We start from the raw sequence: 19058 nt of genomic DNA, 5'->3' as shown, positions 1-19058 counted from the left end.
TGAAATCGAATCATAGGGGTAATTTTATATTTTTGGTGCGGAAGAGTGAGGAATGCTTGATCATGAGAGGCCTGCGTTTACAAACTTATAGAACAAGTTGGACGGGAGATCCTTTCACAATGAACCAGATCAGTTTTATTAGTTGTTGCGGCTTCTTTGAAGTTGGGTTTCAGAAATATAAAAGGTGTACAAATGCAATACAGATCAGATAAATCCTGCACTTTTAAAATTTTTGGAATCATTCTCCGTTCATATGCATCACAAATTGTGTTCTGGAGCAATTCGGTTTGGCAACAAAAACCAATATATGAATAATACGAAATGGACTCAAGCCTTCTGGTTACTCGAAAGATTTGGTTGAAGTCAAGAGGAGTACGATGGAACTGAGCAGAAATGTGTAAGCCTAATGGGGTCTATATGAGAAAAACTTGTAAAGAGTATCGTGATAACCTTGTCAGCCTCCTACAAAATCCTTCATAAATATTTCGTATGGTGACACTGCAACAATCAGGAAACATTTTCATTTTAAAATAAACTATCCATACAGTTCAACGAATGAAATCCATGTGCATTTGACGGAAGAAATCATAAGGGGAAAGAACATCAATGAAAACTCTTTTAACAGCACGATTTTTTATACACATCCTTCGCTGAGCAAAAAACCGAGTATAACATATGTTGAAGATAAATCAATCGACGAGAAATAAGCAGAGGATATTCCCTTTCACTTATACGGTCAGAGCCGCCGAATTGTTCAAATGAAATAGGTTATCAGAATGCATTTTCAGAAGTGACAAAAGGTAATGATGCTTTTGCACATTGTCACCGTATGGTAACACTCATGAGTTCATTTTCATCGGTCAAGACTGTGCCGACTGCGTGACAGCAGGAGGTGAAGGTACTGTTCCACTGTTGTTCAAAAGTGGAGTTCCCAATGGTGCATTCAAACTTCCGGGTGTTCCAGCTGAAAAAGATAGAGAGACTCAAGAATATTCGGTATTCTAGAACAAGATTTTACGATTAAACTTAGGATTTTACGATTAAACAAACTATTTGCAAAATAGAAAATAAATGTGACTTCCATGTCCCCTGATTCCTTTCTCCACATCTCTCCTGTATGAAGTAAAACTTACAGTTAATAACGGATGTAGTAAGATCTTGCTTGTTGCGCTGCTCATTTTCAACAACAGGATAGAAATATGGATGCTGCATAGCTTCTTTTGCAGTGAGTCGTTCCTGATGATCATAACGAAGCAATTTATCCAGAAAATCTACTGCTTCCGCAGAAACTAGATGCTGATTTTCACTATGAACAAAACGCTCCCAGCGTTTCTTGGAATGCCTAAACAATATGTGTTTAAGAAATGTTCATCAAAATGATGAAATAAAAAGAATAATCATACGATTCACAATAACATGAATTTTAATAACTAAAACTAACCGTCCGAGAATATCATTAAATCTGGGATCTAAATCAATCTGATATTTGTCTATGTATTCAAATAATTCTTCAGTGCCCAAAACCTTTGCAATTCGCACTAGCTGAAAAATACAAATGATATGCACTCTGGTCAAATATGAAGTTTGCATATATCGAAAGGTTCCAAAAAAATGGAATTAAAGATAACTTTGATATAAGGGATTTCACATTCCCACCGAAAATTAAAACAAGCAAAGCGATGCTACATTATTAATTAATGCAAACCTGATCATAGTTATCATGACCGTGAAAGAACGGCTCTTTCCTAAAAATCATACTTGCAAGCATGCAGCCTAAACTCCACATATCCAGTGAATAATCATAACACTAAAACAGTAAATTAAAGTCCTGCAGAAAGAAAGTTTAAAAATTAAATTTAAATGGAAGTCTAATACGGAAGAAAATAAAAACATAATCGATTGGACCTGATAATCAACTAGGAGTTCAGGACCTTTGAAATATCGTGATGCAACACGCACATTATATTCTTGACGCGGATGGTAAAACTCAGCCAATCCCCAATCGATAAGTCTTAACTAAAAATATATACAATGATTTCGATTCCTTTTCCTTCTCGTGAAACAAAGAAAAACAAGTTCAAAACACGGATACAGTTTCCATACATTTACACCTAAAAATTCAATACGAATTCAGTGGACAACGACATGATAATATTTTATCAGATTGTAAATGATGCTGGTGAATTCCCAAATGAATTAATGAAATTGCATAATATACTAACTGTTCGTTTTTCATGATCGATCATAACATTGTGTGGCTTGACATCACGGTGCATAATGCCCTGTGAGTGACAGTAGTCAAGGGCTTTCAACAATTCGTACAAATAATAGCGGATATCGTAATCAGTTAGAGTCTGATAAAGCTGCTGAAGTATATATAAATTAGTGAAACTTATCCTAAACTTACAATACTATCATGACCTGTCGAAAGAAAGCATTACCATTCAGCAAAAGCATCACTTCGCACCTTCGCTATTATTGTAACACTTATCGAGAAAAAGAATTAATGAATTAAAAAGAACAGAAGTAACGGCAGAATAATTTCATTTGCAGGCATGCAAAGTTAATACTGATGGCGCGATAACGCAGCTATATAGAAGCTTTCTGAAAAACACTAATACCACCAGCTGCAAAATCACTTTATCCATTTTATACGCTATTTAGAAAGTATAATGATTACGCATCAGAACCCAAGAGCTACCTACTTGAACAACAACAACATTTGCTGTCACAGGATGCTTCACACTCACCTATTGGTTATCTAGTTACAATAATTACTTCTGCATCACAGAAATTATTATTACCTATATAAGAATAATTCCTCTGGAACAGTCGAGACCTTCATGTACTTTGTTCAAAACAAAAAGTGCTGGCTCAAACTTCGACAATATATATTTGGTAATTACAAAAAAAATTAACCTTGAAGTCAGTATTATTGACATATTCGAAAACAAGTGCTGGTGTTCTAGAAATAGGATCTTTCACGACATCTAGCAGTGTGATGATATTTGTTCCTCCTCTTAAATTCTCCAAGATCTTGATTTCACGCTTTATCTTCTTTTTTTTGACAGGCTGAAAAATAAGGTTTGCTTTTTTTTTTCTTACTGAAAACGTCTCCACGCTCAAAACAGAAATCAATACCGACATTACCATAATTCGTGCCTTTTCCAGAAGAAAAGGAAGGGAACACCTTCCTTGCTTAAGTCCTATTAAGATAAGAATAAGGTTTCCCATCTGACTATGTCGTCGAAGTGTTCTATTGTGTTCTTATAATATTACGAAGTTTCCCTCAAGATACAAAAATTCAGAAAAATTTAAAAATGAAAAGAAACCTTAAGAATTTTGATAACACATTTTTCATCTAACGATGACCTGACACCTTCGAAAACTTCACTATACTTGCCACGTCCTAATTTTCTGATTAACTGGTAATCATCGATATTACCCCATTCTATCATATGACATTCGTAGTCCCAATATTCACGAGGTTTCTGCTGATTGACCTGAAAAAAAAAAGCAACTTTCCTTTCGTGACAGTAGCGGTATGCACATAGTTACAAAAACAATAAAACATTTCAATGAAATAGGTCACTATCAAGCAAGTTATAATAAGAAAAACCCTGGCCATGTAACTGAAAGTCTTTATTCATTCCTACCTGCATGATTAAACGCTGACATCTTTACTCTATGCAGCGTTATAACATACATCAGCATCATGTATAATGTCCATGTACCATGTATAGATAACAACCATATGTATTTAATGGTTACTGATATTTCCTAGATAATAATACATAGAAATGTTTATTTCCTAATTCAGTTCTATTTTTTAAGTCAAGGTCAACCATAGGTCAAGCGTCGATGAACTGAAAGACGGAAAGTATGACGGAATGATAAGAGTGATAACTGACCTCGGCGTAAACACTAGCACGGCTCGGTATTGGCATACTCCTCCCGGGTTGCTCCTCCTCCGCACTTACATCCATCCACACTTCATCCAGAAAGACACACACACACGTGACAACCCCACTCCAAAAACTACTTTGGATACGATATTTCGCACTTCCTACTGAAACCTTCGATAACAATTGCAGCTCAAAAGCGTTCCTCTAGTTTCATATTAATTGGTGGATCTCATGTTGATGTTTGTATTTATGCTTTACTATGTTTGGTAATAAACTGTGAACAGTCAGCTAATGTTCGAAACTTTTTCCGGAATTATCCCAAGAGGGTTCTGGCTACAGGGAAAGTCATACGAAATATCTCACTGGACTTTCGTCATTTGTTAGCGTATCTGTTTTATTATGCCTGTAAACATACCTACCTTCACATACTTTATAGAACACTGTTTTCCCACTTCTTTATTATGAACTGATTGTAATGCTGTTGACGTGAACTAAAACCAAATCGTCAGTCATTGCTTATTAAATTCTTTTGTTTCTGCTTATGTCGATATATATATATATATATATATATATATGTATATATATATGTATATATATATATGTATATGCATGTATATTTATATTTATATTTACACCTATATTTATATTTATATTTATACATGATTGTATTTTAGAAAAATAGGTATGCTAAATACTTGAGCCGCAATCTATTAATGTCGATATATCAATTTACGGTAACATTCAGTGTGTCACTCTAACCAGTAAATTCATAATTACTGGTTCAGTTTCAGGTAGGTTAATGTTTACTGCGACGATTATTAGCTGGTCAAAATTCGGAGCCACTGCTATTGCTACTTTAAGATGGTATGCAGTCCGTGCAACGATAACGAAGGCACCGCAAAATTCACAACTAAAACCTTTATATTTGGATGTCCAAGCAACTACACCTATGGTTACTGCTTGTTTCATTTCTTTCATCGAAAGTAATAGGTTTCCAGTTAGAAGAAACAACGGTGCTACTCTGTTATTTTAGGTTTTTAAGTTTGCGGTAATATCGTTATGCTCTTTGAAATCTTATTTGAAGGATCCACGCGTACTGGACGCTATGATACCGTATATGGTGAGTTCATATGGTAATCCTCACAGTAAAACTCATTTTTATGGTTGGGAAGCTGAAGAAGCAGTTGAAAAAGCCCGCCTGCAGGTAACCGTTTCGTAAACTACATTGATAATAATATTAGTAATGGGTATTGCTTCACCTCAAAGTATCTCTTTTTTTGGTACCTATTTCTTTGTTTAGGTGGCAAAATTAATTGGAGCAGACTCACGTGAAGTTATTTTTACGTCAGGTGCTACGGAATCGAATAACATCGCTATCAAAGGAGTAGCCAATTTTTACAGAGAAACTGGGAAGAATCATTTGATCACAGTGCAGACAGTTAGAAATTGTGTTTATCCCAAATTATCTCATATTATCTCAAATTTATCTCATTGTTATGATACATTGAATTCTTAGCCTTCTCTTCATTTCTTAATTAATTGGTACAGAAATATTTCTTTTTTAAATTTCTCATTTCTATATTATGCTTATCCTTGTTTAAACTGACTAACAGATTTAAATTGTTTAGGAACATAAATGCATACTGGATTCTTGTCGTTACTTGTCAACCAAGGGCTTCAAAGTGACTTATTTACCCGTCCAGAGAAATGGAATAATTAGTTTGAAGGCAAGCATTATATCGTTTCAAGTTCTCTTACTCTTGCTCAAAAAAGAAGTCCAAGTTACAATGCAAGAGAGCAGTAATAATGTGAGAGAAGTAGTCGTGTTTTTTATATCATCAATATTGAAGATATTATATTACAGCTTGAAAGTCTTAGTTTCATATTGCAGGAATTAGAAAATGCAATTACAAATGAAACCATCCTTGTATCTGTTATGATTCTCAACAATGAAATTGGTGTTATACAGCCTACCAAAGAAATTGGTTTTCTTTAATATGTTTATTCGGGGATGGAATGTTGATATTATTTTATGCGTCCTTATAATTCAGATACTTCAAATTGTATACAAAATTATGTATATATATACTCTGTCGTTGTTATCAGCAATATATGTTTATATCTAAAATATATTTTAGGTAATTATTAATCTACCGCATACTTTGATTTCCACCTAAAATATATTTTGTATCTAAAATATAAGGTAAAGATCAAAGCATCCAGTTAGATTCCATTTTTTGCTCACTTACAGGAAAAATATGTCGGGAAAAAAACGTGTTTTTTCATTGCGATGCAGCGCAGGCTGTTGGGAAAATATCGATAGATGTTAACGATATGAATGTTGATCTGATGTCTATCAGTGGCCATAAAATTTATGGGCCAAAAGGTCAAAGATTGTCAAGTCTTATTGTAAAGAAATTAACTTTTCATACTTTTATTTTTTCGACAGGAGTTATTGATACGTATAAAATTGCGAACTGAAAATGTATGGAAGGTGTTGCATAAAGTGCTTTGATTACTTGAAAAAGTCATGATTAAAAACAAATGCTTTTAAGGCATTGGAGCAATTTATGTTCGTCGGAGGCCTCGTGTTCGGCTGGAAGCGCAAATGTCAGGAGGTGGGCAAGAGAGGGGCATGCGGTCAGGAACTCTCCCAACACCGCTTGTTGTTGGCTTTGGCAAAGTTGTGTTTATTTTTTTTCATATTTTAGAAGTTCGGGTTAATTTCCCAAATAAGTAGTATTTTTCTTTTTCAACTAATTTAGGCTTGTGCCATCGCAGCAGAAGAAATGGAAATGGACAAGAAACATATCGATCGTCTATCGAAGCGGTTATTAGATCGTATAAATTCTAAGTTAAGTCATGTTGTACGAAATGGTGATCCAGAACAGACTTATCAAGGTTATTTTTATGGTATCATTATTCAGCCATTATTGAATTCGGATTAACAACTAAGTTTATTGGTGAAAGTTTTTGATTTTATGGGGGTTAGAAATGCAGATCTACAATTTGGTCTCTAATTTTGCAAATAATTGACAAAATTACTTCTTTAAGTATTAGTTTCTCAAGTACTATATTATATGTTTTATATAATAAACTGTTTTTCATACTTTTTCAGGCTGTCTGAATCTTTCATTTTCTTGCGTTGAAGGTGAAAGTTTGCTGATGGCATTGAAAAATGTGGCGCTGTCATCAGGCAGTGCATGTACCAGTGCATCGCTTGAACCTTCTTATGTTCTTCGGGCAATAGGGCCGAAGAAGACTTGGCGCATTCTAGCATCAGATTTGGGATTGGAAGGTTTACCACAGAAGAGGTTTTATATATTGAAGCAGTTCTATTTTATACATTTATTTTATATATTGAAGCGTTTTATTCTATATATACATTTTTTTATATCATCAGATAGTGCATGTGCCAGTGCATCGCTTGAACCTTCTTATATTCTTCGGGCAATACTGGCCTAGATATAAAAATTTATGCCTCTTATTCGTTTATTCATTTTCTCCGTTCTTCACTTATCTATATTTCAGGAAATTGATTATACAGCCGATCTTTGTATCAAAGAAGTGGAACGACTAAGAGAAATGAGTCCATTATGGGAAATGATCCAGGAAGGCACTGATCTGAAGAGTATAAAATGGAGCCAGCACTAACTATTGATCTTATTTGCGATCAGTGTTTCGATGTACAATTCACTGGTTTTTAAAAATATTTTATTGAAACAACATCACTGCTTGGCTGTAACAAAATCAATGCATTATTTGCTTGGCAATCTCTCCTGTACCTCACCATGCGCCGCCATTTAGCCGGTGGTTCTATAATTGTTCAGTTACCCAGATATGTATACTTTTGCTTTGAAGAAAAATAATTGTACACATTGACTCGGCAGTGCTTAAATAGGAAGTGTTTAATGGGACTTATTTTGAGTGTCTAATGGTTCTAATTCTTTACTCCTTTTGGGAGATCTCTTGAACAATGGCAGTGCCAGCAGAATGATTTTATTGTAACTACTTTGTCACCATATTATCGAAACATAGAGAACAGGAACTCGTTGTAAGTCTGTGGCAATGAATAAGATGCCTGCTTTGATCCAATACCCAAAATTACTTCATTTTAAGATCCCATTCCAAAAGTCCTTCAGTTCTAGCTTTACGAGGAGATAAAAACAGCTGTAATTCATATAGTTACCAACTCTATAACCATGAATTGAACTTCTAGACCGGATATATGAAAAGCGAATTCGAAAAATGTTTATTACATTAGCGGAGAAATTTCATTAACACATGCTACATCGTGCGAACCAATTTCACCGCACTTAAATGCCATAAAACGATTAATATAATTCGCTGCAATAAATAATATTTCAAAATTTACATACATGTACATGTCTCGTGCTAAATCAAGTGATGAGTTGGAGCGGAAGACAAGTTACTACTAGTACTATTAACCTGTTTAGTCGGTGTTTAAAACCCCTGTTAGGAATATATGCAGACAATGAACTCTTCAGAAATACATTTTGAAAGACTCCACCAACTCCGTTTGTGGTACATAATGAACCGGATATAGTGAACATGAAACGTAGTGTGATTACAATGTCGGTGTTCAATTTGCCAAAACATTACAAAGTTAGTGTTCAGTTTTGCAAATAAAGATATCAGCGATAGGCTGATGAATTGTCGGACCATAGAAGCAATACAATAACCGGAATTCGCAATCAGTTAACAACTATTATTATGAATGAAGAAAAATCGACATGATACAGAATCGCTATGCTGTCATGCTTTAAACTACACATATACTGCATGAAGAAAGAAACGCATAAGATCGGCCGAAATGGTAGATCACTTTATCCGAGTAAACTATGGGATTTCATCAACGAACCTGTTTTCCAGATCGTATGTCTGCGATAAAATTGGTCACCATAAAATTATTTTAAAAGAACTGGACCGCCCAATATTCCCTTTAATTCGTTATTTCAAGCGTTGGGTAATGGATGCAAGCGCAACAGCAAATGCTTGTACAGCACTGAATGGTGAACGGAAATCAAGCGTATAGGCGCCATTTTCTATACGTCCAAATTGCATCACTTGCTGATCATCATATTCGATTTGGAAATTCTTCGCTGATTCTTGAGTTACACGACCACCAAAATCCAGCTGAAATAGATAATTTCCACATAAATCGAACTTGTCTCTCTCTTAAAAAATTGTTGAGTAATCCATTCAGGATGACTGAGACGTGGACTTGAAGAAGTTTGTAACAAGATTGGTCATCAAGACTGGTCACCTAATTCATCAAGAGTTAGGATTAAGAGCCGATTAAGACTTGCTGGATCAGGTTAACTTTCAGGTGTAAAAGTCACTTATAATGTACTGTTGAATTGTACTGTATTACTGGATCATGTTCGAAGTGATAATCATATTACTAATGATAGTAATAATTCATGTGATCACCAAAGGCAAACTGTGTACAGTCGAGTCAAAACAAAAATGGATAATCTTGTGATTATGTGATTTTGTGGCTGCAACCATCATCCTACTCAAATTTCACATCACAACGTCCAAACAGAAAAGAATGGCTGTGTAACACAGAATAGCCTTGAAGTTTCGAGCTTCAAACAAACTGAAATTGCCAGCGCAATAATTTAAAATGGACAAACTATTGTAAGACTAAACAGAAACGATAATTCTAAAACGGTCATCAGGCAATGTCATGAACACAAGACAAGGTACATGATCGTATAACAACTAATAAAACTGAGTTGGTTTCAAATACTCCTGGAAATCCAATGATGTTGTAAAAGTCACGCTTATTTATTGCTTTAATCTGTTGATGCATTGGATTTTATTTTCATTTTTTTGTGTGTTATATTTTTGTGTTAGGAAAAGGAAGTATATATACCTGATACACTTGACTAGCTTCATTCCAAAAAGGTGCTTTATTATTCATAGTAAGGAAAGAAACACTTCCATCACTTAATGCAGGCTGATCACCAAGCACTGCTTTGATATGTTGAATTCTTTCTTGCAAATCACCGCAAACTTCATCGAGTAGTTCATCTCCTAAAATTAGTATGGCATAAATGAAACAATCAAATATGATTCAAGACTTCATGCCGTAACGAACAAAACTGATTATGGTAAAAAGAAGAGTTGACAATACTATGAATATAATACATGAAAAAAAAAACCTAACCGTAACTGATTTTCTTTTCGATTTGTGAAACTTTCTTCGAAATATCCTTCAGCTGCGTCCTTAAAGAGGATACCGTTGCATGGCTTTCCTTTACTGAATCCTAAATTTGAAAACTCGGAAAATCTAATTTCATAGGTTTTTTCGTTGTACTGATGATCAGTAAAATCATTGCTTCATTCTCTGCATTCAACATGTTTTCTACAAAGAGAAAACATCACAGTGCAAAGAAATAACATCTCTTAACATACTGGAATATTCCTTCCGAAATCATAAATTATTTTATATGACACTTACACTCATACAGCGATATGATAAAGACTGTAGATTCACCAGATTTGAGCTTTCGTCATTATTTAACTGCCCCACCGCACAGCGTGTAGTTAGATCATTCGCTAACTTTGTCAGCTTATCTAATACTGATGTAATATCACTTAACTGTCTCATCCCTGAAGCTACAGAAATCATTTCGAAATATTCAAGACATCAGAAATATACAGAGTTATAAAACACTGAAGTGTCACCGCAAAAATGTCACTTATAAGGAACTATTTTTATATATTAACTTTTGTGCGATGAATTTGCAGAAATATTACGTAACGAATACTAGTAAAAAATAATCTGAAATAAACTGTTACCTTTGCGAGAAGTTTCAGTAGCTCTGAAACGATCGATAAGTGAAGTACGTTCAGTAGTATATGCATCATGTATTACAGCATCATCATCCTCATCAATATACTAAAGATTAGTTTGGCAATATAATCAATACAGCTTCAAGAAAAAAAAAAAGAATCATACTCTATCAAGACGATTCTGTGCATTCTTCAGAAAATAGGCGCCAATATCTGATAAAAAGAGGTGCAGAATATAAAAAGTCTGGCCACCGATTCGCATAATCAGAAGAATGGAAACCATAAGAAAGAACAAGTGACAACAACCTCAATATCATCGAACTGCTGCGACCATCGACTAGTAGACGTTGAAGGTCCAATGTTGGTGAGTTCACTGCACTGCGTTTTCGTACCTGGACCAACTATGCAAATTTCCTTGGGAAGAGCTGTTGCCCTTGTTGATACTTTAGAGACATATCTTATCACGCTGGTGGTTCCACCGAAAGAGTCTAACTTCTGTGATGACCTTTCAAGATCACTAGCAAAACACTTCATCTTTGCAATATGCCTTTCTACTGCCGCTCTCAAATCATTGAATTCTGATAAGATACTCTGCAATCAAATAAACATGAAATATTATAAAATGAACATAAATTACTTATATTTTGAAGGAATCTCAACATATTTCATAATTTTCCACCCAAATAATCATATCCTTAACCTTCTATCAAATGGTTTTTCATTTCAACCACTAGTAATTGGTAATTTTTTTAAAAAACAACACTTATGCTTCACTATTTACAAACCAATCGACCCCAATCAAATAGGTATCAGAAAATTAAGCGTACCTGAAAAAGAAGTTTTTCTTCAGTCGATAAAGGTTCCTCAACTGTCTCATCAAGCAGTGGTTCTATGTCAATTGCAATACCACGCGTTCTGAACAGATTTTTTCTCAAAATTCAAAGTATATGAGTTACATAAAAAGGATTACTTTATAAAATCCATAAAAACTGTAATACTACCCATTATTTCATGACAATTTGTACAACTTGTTTTTCACACTTACACCTTTTAAATGTATGCAAAAAGATACATGAATATATAAAAAAATTTAAAACATAGACACATACCGATCATTTGGAGCGATGGCCACACTGCGAACAGTACTTTCATTTGAAAAACTACTGTCATTACTTGGCTGTGTACCACTTATTGGATTACGATATGTTACACAATGAGAACTTATCGGAGGACTACCAGTCCTTTTGGTTAAATCAGCCAATTGTACTGTCATCTGACGAGGTTGCAAATGAAGAACTGATGTTTTGTAAACAACCTGAAATTAAGGCTTTTTACAAATGAGTATCCCACCAGCCTTTTAGTTTTGTGTTTCCTACTTTCAGCTTCCGATTCTCTAGTTGAAATTTTCATTTGGTAAACGCCTTGACTGAAAGTTGTCCAAAAAATGAATCAACCTGAGCGAGGAAAGTTGGAAGAATATTGGTTGCGACGGACAACATCTTGAAACGAGTGCACCATACATTGGAAGTAATCTGAAAAATTACTAACTGTGAAACTTAAATCACATTTCTGCAGTTTATGGATTTTAATAAAATGCACCTACCTGGACTAGTTTACCGTTATTTTTGTTGACAGGGCAGCTAACATAGCGATTCATAAGAGCTCTTAACTGACGTTTACTTTTCCGCCAAACAGAATTCCGTTGTGTAGATGGCCGAGCAAATGTGCCTATGTCTTCTGCAAAAAATCGCAGATGTAAATCACGAATTCATATCAAATTTATGTGACTGATAAATCTTTTTGCATAGTCGTTTAAATTTCATATAATAAATAGAATTTCATATAATTTTAAAACTGGTTACTACTCTGAACTGAAACAGTGCGTAATTCGGGAGGTATGTCACAGTAAAAACTAATGTCGAATGAGGAAAGATCTAAAACACTCACCAACTTGTGCACAGCTCCCACTATCCGATTTTACCAATGTCAGTTTCGGATTGTAGAGAGAAATCTGGAACTGAGGAATGATTCTATTCGTTTGCTTGCCGAGTAGAACAGGAATGAGGCCGGCCATGTGCTCCATACACAATACATATGTATGAACTTTACTTGGCACAGGTCGTATTGTACAATACCACCGCCAATCGGAGGGCTCACAAACCTTCATCAGCATGTCATTTTGTGATGGAACACGACACTGCAAAATTAATGTCGTATATGAAAATGGAAGCCTATACTTTTACTATCTTAATTCATAAAGTTTCGCTGGAAATTGGTAGAGTTTAAGCGGTTTTTCCAAAAAAAAAGTGATTCAAAAGAGGTTGTAATTTTTTAAAAACGAGTAACAGACTTGAAAATTATGCATTTGAAAGAAGTAAAAATCGACTCTTATTATGTGATGATCCAGCGCACGAATAGCATCCCGCTCACGTGGAGGTAATGGGAGTATATCAACATGTCGTGCGGATGCGCCCAATAATTGCCATAAGTTGTAAGTAACCAAACTGAATAACGACGGCACATCATGTAGAGCCCGTCCAACAGCCAAATGATTACCTAATCAGAAGTCCAATACAGCAGAAGACAGGAAATCAAATTTATTTCGCATAGCAAAAAAGATTCGCATGCTGTGAAAGGATGAAGACGTACAATGTTTAAAGGTACGTCGTCCTCCCTGAAATATTTCACCTACAACGTGCTTACTTCGCAACCACAGTCAACAATTCCTTACGAACTTTCGAGTCAGTAAACAGGCAGTAGGATACAGGTAAGTAAGAAAGATATAATACCCGTCTTAACCAGAAACTTTACAATTAGAAAACTTGTAAACTTGAAAATATTCAAACCTGATGTTGCAATAATGAAGCGATCATCATGAACCCACGTAAATGCATTGAGAGTAGTAGCCGAAGGTTGCGAAACTTGGCTATCACAGACAACGTTTCCTTGATATGTCATAATAAAGAAATGGTTTTCTTTACAAACAGCAGCTAACAGTGTACCATTTGCATTCCACTGAATGCTTAAGAGGGTCTCATTACACTGCCATTTTGCATTATCAATCTGAATATACAAAAAATATTATAAACAAATTTAGGAACTTTGCAACTGTTTCTGCGACCTTTTCCAAACTGAACTGCACAAATAAAACGGTTTGACTTAAAATTTTAAACTGACACATTATAAAACCTCCTTTACTTTTAAAGAAGTACCAAATAATTGCCAAACTAATCGTCCTACTTTAGCACGCAATGTAAATTTAAACAGAGATCAAAGATTCTATCAACGATTTTGGAAATACTAATTTCCAGAGAAAATTAATTAAATCCAAAACTAAAACTTGCCAACTTATCGACTTTTACCTCATAAAAAGTAAGAATTCTTTGTAAAATGGAACTTAAATCCCGTAAAGAACAAATATAAAGAACAAATAGTTAATGTCTACCTACCATTCCTACGTCCCCTATTTCGAAAGGCGTTCAATCAAGATGAAAATAATGAATTCCTTCTGTAAAAATAAACCTCATCATATGAATTTAAGAAATTAAGAAGACCGATTGCAGAACAGACAGCTAACGTCCATCTATCATTCCTACGTCGTGAAGATGCTGCTAAAAATCGAACACTACCGTTCACATACACCTTTCTTTCTGTAACTGTCGTACCTGAAAGTAATAAAACCAAATGAATTCATATAACTAAGAGTCGAAAATTCATATCCTGTTTCAGTCACATAATTTTTTCACAAAGAAAATAAATCTTATCCCGTGAAAACCCTTCCTTTACTCGGCAATTTATTTTAACTTAAATTATCACGAGTGTTTAAGCTTCAGTGCGTTATATGAGAAGGAACATTTGTGGCTTGAAATTATAGAAGCGAAACTCTGATATATCTCGCTGTTCCCAAAGCATGTTCATCTCATTGTCATAATGAAATCATTTTTATCAAGAAAAATCCACAACCGAATGCTGAATAAATTGGAGAAGTAACCTTGCTCATTTAACACCTGAATTGTACCATTAATGAACCCCAGAATAATTTCACGCGAATCGGGAGCCCAAACACCGCAACTGACAGTAACCGGAAATGAACTAGACCATATCCTCTGACCCGTGGCAGAACCAATTAAAACAAAGTTGTCTTCATAACAAATAAGCGCCGATAAACCATTTGGGCTCCAGCTTACACCGCGAACCTAAAATTACATTTACTATACTTAACTTCCAAGTTTTCACAAGTTTGACATTACTTTTTCCAATACTCATGAAAGTGGATGGTTGTTACTGCAAACCTCAATATCAGAAATAAGATAAATACCAAAACTTTTTGAATTAAAAATCATTCCATGGGCAAATTTTAATTATCGTATACATTTAACAGAAGTAGCTCTTTCACCAACCTTAATACCACGATCATTCACCAGCTCTACACTCCATCTCTCTTCGTTCGGTACCCAAACATAGATTATTCCTGAACTATCGCAGCTCGCCAATTTCATCTGCTCCTTGTTCCATGCTACTATATTCACCGTAGCATGGTGACCACGAAGATTAAAATTAACTCTCTTGTTGTCGTCTCGTAATGGACAAGTTTGTGTCGCTGTTACTCCCACTGCTCCTGACTCTGATCCTGGAAAAGAAACAAGCAAATTTTGATGTAACGTACAAACCTGTGAAACACGTGTCACGCCTAAAAATGCGACTGACAGTTTATTTCCGCTGAAAACAGCATCAGGATAAATAACAGGAACTAAAAGATATCAGACCTTCTTCTCAAGAGTTGCAGGTTAAATACTTTAGTATCATTATGCTTGATAGTGACAATTAAGCCAAGTATAAATTAAATTTCAGTAAGCAGATCGACTGAAAGAGCTTACCGGTAGCTAAGAGGCCAGTATCGGCACTGTTGCCATTAGGTATCCAGTTCAAGCAAGTAATACTCGAATCAACAATACAACCAGGCCAGTCGTCACTTTCCCAAATGATCTTCATGCACTGTATATATACGTGATTCAACTTGTTTTCTTTACAGTCGACCTTTTGATGAATATTTATTTAACCGTAAAAATAGAATTTTGTAATATGTTGAAACGCTCGTTAGTAGATAGGGTGCAATAAAGGTGTCGTGCTTGGTCTGGTTAGTGGACTATGATAATTTGACCAAGCTTATGGTACTTCATTTGAACAGAGCAGTGGTACTTGATCATATCAGGATGATGGTATTCGTTAAGGCAGTGTTATTACTTTGTGTGTAAGGTATGGTGGTAATTAAAAATTGAACTTAAATAAATACGAAAAGAAGGATCTTAAACGTCCTACAACTGATGTACTAATTTTCTGACTGATATTTATATCACACAATGCAGCGGTTGCAGTCGGCCCCAGAACCGAAAACCGACGGCCATTGTGAAAAAACTAAAATTATAAGCAAAATTATGGCTCATTGGTGTTTGTTGTTCCATTTACGGTGTAGGTTAGACTTGTGATTCCCAGAAAGAATATGAAGAAATTTCCGAGATCTCGGGAATACCGGAATACATAGTACTTATCGACCGCAGACAATCTTTCAAGAATTATTGGCGAAAGCGCGACAGGAGCGCGTACTTTGCAATCCCTTGTTTAACTATCTACACGAAATTCTTGTGCATTCTAGAACATCATCTTACCTTCCTGTACTTTCCCCTCAATCACTAGACCAAATGTTTCAGATAGACAACAGTAGCTGAGTAAATTATTTGAAACAAGACCAGTTTTCATGTCACGCTGGAACAGAAACATGAAAGAAAAAAAATAATTCAGTCTGAACAGGGGAAAGACAGAAAGAGAAAAAAAGAAATGGTGGTTGAATAAGAGGAAATAAATGAATTTTCTTGAAGTTTATCGCGTGGAGAAGGGCAACATTCTTAATTAATTGAAATTTTTACTAAGAATTGCGCGGTGAGATGTAAAGACAAAAGAGGAAAGAGAGAGACAGACATATGCGTAATATTTGGAAAGACAATGTATAGTGAGCAGAAGCAAAGTATTTCAATGACTAAAATTAGTGACAAATCGAGAAGGGTTAGTAAGAGGGAACAAAAGGCGAAGATGTTTGTGACATCAAAGCACCGAATGTACCAAACCTGTTTTACATTTTATAAATGGATGCGCTTTAAAGTGGCAATTGTCACTAATATTTATTTTCAAATGACATCTCCCATCGTCTCTATTAGCATCTATGCAAAACATCGTGTTACAAGTCGGTAGTTTCTTTTATCAATTTTCAAAATCACGAGATTTAAAACTTGAATTGCTAATAGAAGATGAGTGATTCATAGAAGCATATAAAATCTTTCTAAATTTAGAGCTCCAGTTTACACGAAGCTCAAAATATGAGCGAAACTAAATTTCACTGACCATTTAACCTTCTCACAGCTTTTCTCGTAACCAGTACTTTTTTTAATACAAATTTCTACGCTACTGCAACCTTTGAAAGATGCTGATAATGACCTGAAATGACTTATAACAGTGGTTGAGTAAAGAGAATGAAGATGGACTATTACCATTGTTCTCATTTTTTTTAACTCTTTTTAAATAATCATTATTATTCACTGATTCTAGTGGAAAAGAAGATAATCAGTTTGTTTAAGAATCAATGCCACTAATTTTCCTGATTGTAATCGGTAACTGCGACCACAACAGCAATCAATTAGGTCACAATTCTTAATTTTGATCAATCATAACGATCACAGTGACAGTTATGATTATAGTGATGAACGCTGGTCCTAGCAGCGACAACTGCAACACTCGAAAAAAAGTACCTAGCATTTCAAATCCCAGATAATTATAGAAAAATAATAATAGAACGGAATTTCACTAGTTGCCACAGACAATTTCATTACAATAACTAATTAATGAATTCATTTGACTGATGGAGACTGAATAAAGTATAATTTCTAGATAAAATTTATAGAGATCATCTTGTCAAGATCCAGAAAGAATCCAAAAAAAATGATTCAAAGACATTAGTAACAAAGTGTATAAAAAAAACACACACACACAAGTTAGATACTAATAAGACTCAGTGCAGAAAAAGTAACGCTTCTCAATCCCTCCTACTTGCTGAAGTTTCTTATTCGCGATCGGAACTTTTTTAATTGGTTCAAATTTCCAAATATTTTCAGTTTTTGCACTAAACGAATTTTGGGATGCTAATAAAATTTGTCGATTATTGTATCAACATTCACGGAAAATCTTTTTATAATCAGAACTACTCATGACTACCAAAACTAAAAATAAGTCTTAACATAACCCAGTCATTTCACATTATTCCAAAGCCATTATTTACAAGTCTTGATTGAGCATGCATGAGAACCCTATGTCAAGATATGGACTGTACAAATTTGTACCCATTTGAACTTTGTTGATGAAAAGCTGACTACAGATGTTTTACCTTAAATGTAATAAATCTTTATGTCTTCCAAGAGTAAGGAGCGTTAAAAGGCATTGAAGTGAATGAATTTTATTGGGTCTCATAAAACATTTATTATTGAAACAGATGACTACTCCGATCATGTAGAAGTGTATGTATTATTTCATCGTAACTTTCAAAAATGAGATTTGCAAGCAGAGGCATAATTCGACAACAATGATCATTACATGACTTCATTGTCATCCCAATGAGATATTTTGCAGTACATCAAGTAGCGGACAACCTGGAAACCCTCAAATTATTTAATAAAAAATAAGCACCGTTGTAACTTGCTAAGGCAATTCCCACACTCATTCAAATTCCTTTTCTGCACTGTTGATCCCTGATCATCCTAAAAACTAGAATGGGGAGATTCACTAATTGTCCATTAAATCTTGAAAGTGTAGCATCGAAAGTTCATCTTTAAACATTTTACAAACTTAGCAAGTTCAAATACTGTCATTTCGGGGCACTTCATCAAGGCGTACATTTGAGTGGTTCTACAACATATAACGATTGTTTCACTTGTTTACTTAAACAATACACTTGTTTAACAATTTTCCTTCCGACAGAAACAGGGCACACAAGCATTTATTAGAAATCGAAAATGGTAAAAAAATATCTCATTTCTAACAAAACCGATCCATCCTGATAAAAGTGGTAAGCGAAACACCAAGAAGTGGCTCTTCCAAATCACGCTCTCCTACCATAGTGAGATCGTTTATTAGAAACCGAAAATGTGAACAAAGCATTTAAATTTTTTGCAACAGTAGTTTCACGCAGATAGTATTATTTAAAAAACAAATAACTATGTAAAAATTATCGTACTCAAATAAATGAACAAATAAATAAAAAATAAATAAATAATATATATATAT

At 34.6% G+C, this 19058-nt stretch overlaps 3 protein-coding genes across 3 annotated transcripts; 1 reads left to right on the top strand and 2 right to left on the bottom strand.

The window, feature by feature from the left end:
• Window positions 1–507: 507 nt before the first annotated feature.
• LOAG_03081 (CMGC/CK2 protein kinase) lies at window positions 508–4059 on the bottom strand. The gene is made up of 9 exons (XM_003138618.2): window positions 3912–4059; window positions 3333–3503; window positions 2920–3072; window positions 2223–2366; window positions 1906–2016; window positions 1706–1807; window positions 1442–1542; window positions 1134–1342; window positions 508–964 (listed from the first exon to the last, which is right to left on the bottom strand). The coding sequence occupies exons 1-9, from the start codon at window positions 3984–3986 to the stop codon at window positions 861–863; spliced, it is 1170 nt and encodes a 389-aa protein (XP_003138666.1). The 5' UTR covers window positions 3987–4059; the 3' UTR covers window positions 508–860.
• Window positions 4060–4688: 629 nt separating this feature from the next.
• LOAG_03080 (NFS1 protein) lies at window positions 4689–7833 on the top strand. Its single transcript, XM_020446207.1, has 10 exons — window positions 4689–4857; window positions 4990–5109; window positions 5206–5343; window positions 5534–5632; window positions 5797–5890; window positions 6157–6291; window positions 6461–6588; window positions 6671–6806; window positions 7024–7219; window positions 7437–7833. Exons 1-10 carry the CDS (start codon window positions 4705–4707, stop codon window positions 7483–7485), a joined length of 1248 nt encoding a protein of 415 aa, XP_020303419.1. The 5' UTR covers window positions 4689–4704; the 3' UTR covers window positions 7486–7833.
• Window positions 7834–8876: 1043 nt separating this feature from the next.
• LOAG_03079 (tub family protein) lies at window positions 8877–15769 on the bottom strand (the record flags this gene model as incomplete). Its single annotated transcript, XM_003138616.2, has 17 exons — window positions 15608–15769; window positions 15131–15360; window positions 14722–14926; window positions 14253–14395; window positions 13577–13793; window positions 13117–13286; window positions 12678–12927; window positions 12334–12467; window positions 12185–12262; window positions 11840–12045; window positions 11558–11645; window positions 11037–11321; window positions 10737–10836; window positions 10396–10547; window positions 10102–10201; window positions 9808–9968; window positions 8877–9062 (listed from the first exon to the last, which is right to left on the bottom strand). The coding sequence occupies exons 1-17, from the start codon at window positions 15720–15722 to the stop codon at window positions 8877–8879; spliced, it is 2820 nt and encodes a 939-aa protein (XP_003138664.1). The 5' UTR covers window positions 15723–15769.
• Between the last annotated feature and the right edge of the window lie 3289 nt (window positions 15770–19058).

Source organism: Loa loa, assembly GCF_000183805.2.
Source record: "Loa loa unplaced genomic scaffold supercont3.30, whole genome shotgun sequence".
In the NCBI taxonomy this organism is placed as follows: domain Eukaryota; kingdom Metazoa; phylum Nematoda; class Chromadorea; order Rhabditida; family Onchocercidae; genus Loa; species Loa loa.
Note: the sequence above shows the minus strand (reverse complement) of the source record. Positions and strands in the feature narration are given on the sequence as shown.

Bases quoted from the DNA above. Each gene is read 5' to 3' on its own strand.
- LOAG_03081 (XM_003138618.2), bottom strand. From the start codon at position 3,986: ATGGATGTAAGTGCGGAGGAGGAGCAACCCGGGAGGAGTATGCCAATA. The intron at 3,504-3,911 runs GTCAGTTATCAC...TTTTTTTTTCAG, and splicing joins GTGCTAGTGTTTACGCCGAG to GTCAATCAGCAGAAACCTCG. The intron at 1,808-1,905 runs GTCCAATCGATT...TTACTGTTTTAG, and splicing joins AACTCCTAGTTGATTATCAG to TGTTATGATTATTCACTGGA.
- LOAG_03080 (XM_020446207.1), top strand. From the start codon at position 4,705: ATGTTTACTGCGACGATTATTAGCTGGTCAAAATTCGGAGCCACTGCT. The intron at 4,858-4,989 runs GTTACTGCTTGT...TCTTATTTGAAG, and splicing joins TCCAAGCAACTACACCTATG to GATCCACGCGTACTGGACGC. The intron at 6,292-6,460 runs GTCAAAGATTGT...AATGCTTTTAAG, and splicing joins TAAAATTTATGGGCCAAAAG to GCATTGGAGCAATTTATGTT.